Source organism: Macaca thibetana, chromosome 20 (assembly GCF_024542745.1).
Source record: "Macaca thibetana thibetana isolate TM-01 chromosome 20, ASM2454274v1, whole genome shotgun sequence".
In the NCBI taxonomy this organism is placed as follows: Eukaryota; Metazoa; Chordata; class Mammalia; order Primates; family Cercopithecidae; genus Macaca; species Macaca thibetana.
The window spans coordinates 34,151,727-34,159,358 of record NC_065597.1 but is presented as its reverse complement, the minus strand read 5'-3'; the positions used below and the strand labels follow the sequence as shown (position 1 = coordinate 34,159,358).

General features: G+C 49.4%; 2 protein-coding genes across 5 annotated transcripts in view; one reads left to right on the top strand and one right to left on the bottom strand.

Annotated features, from left to right (window-relative positions):
- Window positions 1-7,632, bottom strand: part of CIAPIN1 (cytokine induced apoptosis inhibitor 1) — a 321,083-nt gene that overhangs the window by 275,965 nt on the left and 37,486 nt on the right. The gene's annotated exons all lie outside the window — the stretch shown is intronic.
- Window positions 4,263-7,632, top strand: part of DRC7 (dynein regulatory complex subunit 7) — a 36,122-nt gene continuing 32,752 nt past the window's right edge. Inside the window, exons 1-3 of one of the 4 annotated variants that reach the window (XM_050772892.1) lie at window positions 4,263-4,322; window positions 5,851-6,041; window positions 7,389-7,628. In XM_050772892.1, coding sequence (XP_050628849.1) covers window positions 7,426-7,628 — 203 coding nt within the window. In that variant the 5' untranslated portion in view covers window positions 4,263-4,322; window positions 5,851-6,041; window positions 7,389-7,425. Of the gene's footprint in view, window positions 4,323-5,781; window positions 6,042-7,388; window positions 7,629-7,632 lie in introns of those variants that run through there. The other 3 variants (XM_050772891.1, XM_050772894.1, XM_050772893.1) reach the window with 3 other exon arrangements.

Here is a 7,632-nt window from a genome sequence, read left to right as displayed (position 1 = left end):
GCACTTTGGGAGGCCAAAGCAAGATTACTTGAGCCCAGGGGTTCAAGACCAGCTTGGGCAACACGATGAAACCCCGTCTCTACTAAAATACAAAAAAAAATTAGCCGGGCATGGCAGCATGTGCCTGTAGTCTCAGCTACTCGGGAGGCTGAGGCAGGACAATTGCTTGAATCTGGGAGGCAGAGGTTGCAGTGAGCCGAGATTGCACCACTGCACTCCAGCCTGGCGACAGAGCAAGACTCCATCTCTTAAAAAACAAAACAAAACAAAACAAAAAACCAAAACAAAAAACTTATCTAGGCATGGTAGCTCCTTGGAGGAGGAAGCAGGAAGACCACTCGAGCCCAGCAGTTCAGGACTGCAGTGAGCTATGATGACATAACTGCACTCCAGCCTGGATGACAAATTGAGACCATGTTTTTTAAAGAAAGGAGGAGGAGGAGGAGAAGGAAGGAGGAGGAGGAGGAGGAGGAGAGAAGAAGGAGGAGAAGAAGGAGGTGAAGGAGGAGGAGAGGAGAGGAGAAGAAGGAGGAGGAGGAGAAGGAGGAGGAGGAGAGGAGAAGAAGGAGGAGGAGAAGGAGGTGAAGGAGGAGGAGAGGAGAGGGGAAGAAGGAGGAGGAGAAGGAGGAGGAGGAGAAGGAATAGAAAGAAGCAGGAGAAGGAGGAGGAGAGGAGAAGAAGGAGGAGGAGGGAAAAGGAGGAGGAGGGGGAGGAGGAGGAGGGGGAGGAGGAGGAGAAAGAAGAAGAAGGAGGAGGAAGAAAAAAGAATAACAATTATCACCTGGTCCCAATCCCCAGACTCAAGGGAAATTCTGGGTCACAGAGTTTCCCAAACTGCTCAGTGGGATGTGGGACCAACAAGACCACAAGCCCCTGATGGCTGGGCTTCCTGGCTCAGATGGAGAGGGCAGTAAGGAGGTGTGACTAGCATTGGGGGTGCACTGCTTTTCTGGCTGGCTCTCCACCCTGGGGCTAGGCAGGGGCGGAGGGGCTGGAGTTCCTCATCACCTGGGGTTCCTGCAAAAGCAGCTCCAAGTGCCAAGCTGAGCACCCATAAGGGCAAGGGGGCTATGGTGAAAATACACTCCAAAGCCCAGAGTGGATGGATGGAGTTCCTCCGTCATTGCACAGCAACAACAGCAACCTAGGAGATGGGCCATCATCACAGGCGGGAGCACAGACCCTGACCTCAGTTCACCAGTTTCAAATTCGGTCTTCGCAACTTCTCTTGGGCAAATTCTTCAACTACTGAGCCCGTAAAACAGAAATAGCAGCAGCTGCCCCACAGGGCCGATGAAGGAAATGAATAAATGCGACAGTGCCTGCAAGGACAGTGCCTGGCCTGCCTGGCCCGGAATGAGTGTGACGAAGTCAGAGCTTTGCCTTGGCCATCATCTCATCAGGTCCTGGGCACAGAGAGGGTCCCTTCTGCCATGGCTCCTGCCTGGTTCTCTGTTCTGCCCAAATCTCTTCATTCCTTGTCTTTTTTCAATACAGCATAGCAAATACACAGGAAACAAGAAGACTCTTTTGCTCTATGCTGTCAGATAGACAACACTAAAAGATATAAATCCTTCCTCAATGAACGGATTCAATGCAATTACAATAAAGATCTTGGGGCAGGCACGGTGGCTCACATCTCTAATTTCAGCACTTTGGGAGGCTGAAGCAGGAGGATTGCTTGAGCCCAGGAGTTCCAGAACAGCCTGGGCAACATAGCGAGACCCTGTCTCTACAATAAAATAAAATAAAGGAAAAAAATAAATATTCTAATTGATTTTACTTTTTTGAATTCTCCAGAAACTTTTAAAATTGATATGGAGGCATATAGACCTCAAATAGCGAAGTCAATCTTAATGGAAGAGGGCATACAGGAGGCGGAGGCTGTAGTGAATAGAGATCGTGCCACTGCACTTTAGCCTGGGAGACAGACCTAGACCCTGTCTCAAAAAGGAAAAACAGAAAGAAGGCATAGAAGGAAGACTTAACGTCTAGACATAAAGATATTACAAGGCCAGTTTGGTAAATGTAACGTGGAGTCTGTGCAGGGATAGGAAAGAAGATCAGTGGAACAGCAAACAGTGCTCAGAGGCAGACCCACAGACACCTGGGGGATTTAATACATGACAAGGGTGGCATCGTCATTTTCAGAGGAGGAAATACCTAAAACTAACATATTAGTTCATGAAGACACATTTAAAATCATTAGTTATCAGAGAGCTGAGATTGAAATGACAATGAGACCTCATTGTATCCTTATTAAACTGATGAACTAGAAAGCTAGATAGTACCAACGGGAGGGATGATATGGGAGCCAGGGAGAGTCTAGACTGCTTCAGCTGCCTGGAGAAAAACATAGTGCTTCTACTGAGTCAGGAATCTTGCTACTGGTTGTTTATCTTAAAGAAACATTATTCCAGATCTAGACTCTTCTAGACTTGTGTAGCATTGTCTGTGATGGAAGGGAGTTGGCAGCAAATCTGAGTGGTTTGTCCAGACCACCCAGCGTTTGCTGGGGAGTTCCCTCAAGACTGCCCCAAACCGTCAAGAGATAGGGCCAGCTGGAATTCCAAAGAAATAAACACTAAAAGCAGGGGTGATCTGTATCCATCCAAAGCATTGATTAGGGAAACGTACATAGGGAAGGCTGTAGTATTCTCATGATGGACAGCAAGAAGGGAGATGTGTCTGTTCATAACGAGGAGGTGGGTTTATGGAGTTTATATGAGGGTTTAAGGAATTTGGTTCAGGGCTGGGGCACGTTTAGCATTTGTTTGATCTTTCCATGTTTCCGGCAACAACCTAAACCACTATCAGTGCCTGGGGACGTTGAAAGCTCCCTCTAGAACACTTGGACACCGAATGCCCGTCACTGGAAGGACAAAGAGGTAATAAGTGTGGATCCACACAGTAACATGGAGAGATCTTAAAAACACAGCCCTTCATGAAAATATAAGAACCAGAAGGATATATTCATTCAGTCTCATATTAAACATATATTTAAAATACCAGCATGCAAAATAATACTCATTTTGGAAAAAAAAATACGCATCAGAACTCTTGCCTTATAGAGATGGGAAATGAAAGTGGGTATGGAGAGAAAAAGGAATGAATAAATATGTAAAAGGAATAAAATATTGCATGGGGTTGAAAAAAGAAAATGAAGCCTATGCTGCATCCCACCAGCATAACACATCACCTGTTTTCCTTTCTCCTCCCTCCTCACTTCCCTCCCTCATCCCAGCCAGTTCCCCACAGAGGTAATTATGAGTTGCTTAGCCCCAAGTCTGAAATACACACACCCTCTGGTGAGCTCTCCACAGTGCAATTGATCCTTTACAGCTTATTTTTATGGCTGCATGATATTCAAACCGGGAGGGGGAAAATCATTCTCTATTCATGAGAACTGAGGCAATTCCTAAGTTTTTAGCAGTAACACTAACTGTGCAACCTTGTCAGCACAGTGACAGTCTGGATTCCCTCCTGGCAGCCCTATCCCCTGACCAAAAAAGGCCTGGGCACCCCTCCCTCCAAAAATAAAACAGTAAAGATTATATTTTAGAACTATATTAGTATAAACATAAATATAATTCAGGGAAGATTCATAGTTATATAGTCATTATTATTCTTATTTTTTTCTTCTGAATTTAAAAGAAATTAAACATTTTCACGAGCCACTAGCCTAATGGATAGGTTTTCCCCGTACTTCGAAGTAATGTTCTACATCAGAGCCCCGGCCTGGACTAGAACCCAGGACTCAGTCAAGGCAACGTGGCTCTGTCCACCACAGCTGGCAGCTACTCCAGGCCCCACACTGGTTTCTGTCCGTCTGGATCACGGCCACATTCGGCATGCCGTGTGGCAGGGGCTGCGGTGTGCTGGTAGATGTTTAACAACTGGCTTGCTCAGGGGAAAAGCCCTGGTCTTGGCATTTGCTAATTTTTGTGGTGTAAATAACCCCATGGCCTTTTTTTTTTTTTTTTTAAGAGAAGGTCTCACTATATATTGCCCTGGCTGATTTTGAACTCCTGGGCTCAAAGGATTCTCCTGCCTCGGCTTCCCAAAGTGCTGGGATTACAAGTATGAGCCACCGTGCCCAGCCCTTTTAATTTTTAATAATGGCTGTGTTTCACAACCATTTTGAAAAGGTTAACAACTAGCACGTTGATGCCCCGCTATACCAGCGCACCGCTGGCCCAAGGACCCATGCAACCTGGGAAGACTACATTTCCCAGAAGCCTCCTCTCCCAGGACCGGCCTTCAGCGTCCCAGGCTGTTACCATGGAGACGGCTAACTGCTAGCGCAGGCTGTCCTCGGAGGGGTGAGGAGGGAGCAAGGGACTTGGGGTGGTTGGACCCTGTCTGGCAGGGAGAGGGCGAGGCTGGTGGCCTCCTTCTGCCTGGGGGCCTCCAGCCCTGATCTTTCTGGGGAAGTTGTTGGGGTGTGTGTGTGTGTGTGTGTTCATGTGTGTTGGGAGGAGGAAGTTGCTGGTGGAAAGGGGGTACAGGAAAGGGCCTGTGGGTTGGGGCCCAATCTAGGGAACCTTGAGACAAGACTGCCTTCCCCACACTGGGCTATAGCTGAAGAGGCCACCTGTGTAGGGAATAAAGTGCTGTGGGTTCTTCTCCCCAGCTCTGCCTCTGATGGTGTTCTGGGACTGACACATTGGCTTTCTCTTCATCCTACTTCTTTCCTTGCCCACCACTCCCCCACCATCCCTTCTAGCACTTCCCCATCTCACATCTCTTCTAGCCTGAGATGCACAGGTTTCACAACCAGAAATACTTGGGCTCAAATCCCAGACCTGCTACTTACTAGCTGTGACCTTAAGCAGTGCACTCAACCTCTCTGGGCCCCAGTCTTCTCATCTGCAAAGCGGGTGTCCTAAGTGTCTGCCTCACAGAGTCAGTAGAGGATAAGTGAGATGATCTCCGTACAACCCTAAGCACAGGGCCTGGCACACAGTAGGCGTTCAGCAAACTGTAAGTGCCTTGTAATGGTGATGACTGCCCTCCCTGTGCTCATTCTCTCTGGGACCAAGAGGCCGATAAATGGATCTGATGACTGGGAAGTGCTGCTTGGCTAGAGGTTCTCCCCTGAGGATCTGGGGTCCTGAATGCTGTTGGCCCACCTGGGCTTGGGTGGGCTCCAGCCAGATGAGCATTCATCCCCTCCTGAGTCCCAGAACACAGAATGTCAGAATTGGACAGAAAATATCTGCCCTCCCTTCCTATTGTAAAGAGAAACTGAGGCACAGAAAGGCGCAGACAGTGACCCAAGGGTCCAGCAGGAGCTATTGGCAAAGCCAGGGTTTCCCCAACCGGGCTCAGTCCTGGCTGGTGGCCAGTGACTCACCTCCCTAAGAGGCCGAGGCGGCCCGCGTGGGTGTGGCGTGGGGAATGGGGCCAGCCTTTATCTGCTGCTCCCTTCTGCCCTCTTGTTCCTGGCTTCACCCAGGGAAGTGGGGGATGATTACAAAGTCGAGGGGATTCTGCTTTTTTCTCCTCACTACTCGCGCCCTTTGTCCTGTGGGTTTCCTTTGTTTTCCTCCTCTCCGGACCCCTGTTTACTATAAGGAAAACAGATGTTGGAGGAGAGAAATAGAAAGACCCCAGCTGGGAGGCTGCATCAGCTGGGGTGGCGTTGGGCGGTGTGGATCGGGACCCCCATAGAGGCTGACATTTCTTATATAAGGAAAGGCTGGAGGTGGCACTCCAGTCCTCTGTGGCACCACAGCTCCCCGGTCTCTTGGCCCTGCCATCCTTAGCAGGCTACTTTAGCCCTCATGTGTGGTCACCTCATGGTCTCACCTGGGCTGCCCCACCTCCCACTTTATCTCCACATTCCAGGTGGGAGGAGGAGAAGGGCAGAGGGTGCCCCGATCACTTCTGCCCACATCTCATTGGCCAGAACCAGGTCACATCACAGGGCCACCTCTAGCTACAAGAGGATCTGGGAAGCTGAGCAATTCACACCAGGCACACTGCTGACCCCACACAACTGGGCTTCTGCCGTATAGAAGAGGAGACTGGATCTTTGGGTAGGTGACTAGCAGTACCCGCTCAGTGAGGCTCTGCTCTGTGGTCGCAGGACATATGGTGAACACATGTGGCGTCTCTGCGTGGATCACAGAATGAAGCCTGTTCTCTGGGCCGACACAGGCCTTGGCCAAGAGAGAGCAGGCTCTGTTACCCCACCCCCCACTTCCTGTTTGTGTGCCCTGGTGCACGCACCTTCACTCTCTGTGCCTTGGTTCCCAATTTGGTCAGGTGAGATATCATTCACCTGCTGTCTTCATTTTTGGGTGGGTTGTAGTCCATATTACCTTACTGTTAGGATTTTCTTTAAACCAATTTATTTATTCATGTATTTATTTATTTATTATTTATCTGAGATGGAGTCTCACTCTGTTGCCCAGGCTAGAGTGCGGTGGTGTGATCTCGACTTATTGCAACCTCCGCCTCCCAGGTTCAAGTGATTCTCCTGCCTCAGACTCCTGAATAGCTGGGATTACAGGTGTGCACCACCATGCCTGGCTAATTTTTTGTATTTTTAGTAGAGATGGGGTTTCGCCATATTGGCCAGGCTGGTCTCGAACTCCTGACCTCAAGTTATCCACCTGCCTCAGCCTCCCAAAGTGCTGGGACTACAGGCATGAGCCACCGCACACAGCCAATTCATTTATTTAAATAGGAAACGTGACAATACTATAGTAGTCCCCACAGCATTAGCAGTACTTGTCATTGATAACTGTCAGCTGGCACAATGGCTCATGCCGGTAATCCCAGCACTTTGGGAGGCCAAAGCAGGAAGATCACTTGAGGCCAGGAATTTAAGCCTGGGCAACATAGCCAGACCCTGTCTCTACCAAAAAAAAAAAAAAAAAAAAATATAGCCAGGTGTGGTGGTGCGTGCCTGTGGTCTCAGCTACTGGGGAGGCTGAGGTGGGAGGATTGCTTGAGCCTGGGGGTTTGAAGCTGCAGTGAGCCATGTTTGCGCTACTGCACTCCAAGCCTGGGTGACAGAGTGAGACCTTGTCTCAAAAACATAAAAAATTTAAAAAAGGATAACTGTCAAATATACTTAAAGCAAATTGACATGTGTCCTGCCCTGTCCTGTCCTGATGATGGCTTCCAGCCGGAGGCCTGCTTTGTCTTTGTTGTAAAGGAATATTTGCCAGGATTAGAAAGGTGTTACAGATGGGGTAGCACCAAACAGAGACCTTCTCCATGTTTGAAAGGAAGTCAAAGAGGGAATCACTGCCTTCCTATGTGCTCTACACCTCCCCAAAACCATCTCCCAGGCCTCCCAGGGATGCCCCAGTGGTGTTGGTGGCTCCTGCCTGGTCTGACAGTCAGCCATGGCGTATACTTCCCCTTCCCCACAGAGACATTCTGTCTCCAGACAGCCAGAGACGCTCCAGAATGGAGGTCCTGAGGGAGAAGGTGGAGGAGGAGGAGGAGGCAGAGCGGGAGGAGGCGGCCAAGCGGGCTGAATGGGCGAGGACCGAGAAAATGATGAGGCCAGTTGAGGTGCGGAAGGAGGAAACCACCTTGACACAGGAGATGCTCAGAGACCTGGAGAAGAAGCTGTCGGAGATCCAGATCCCCATCTCAGCGGAGCTCCCGTGA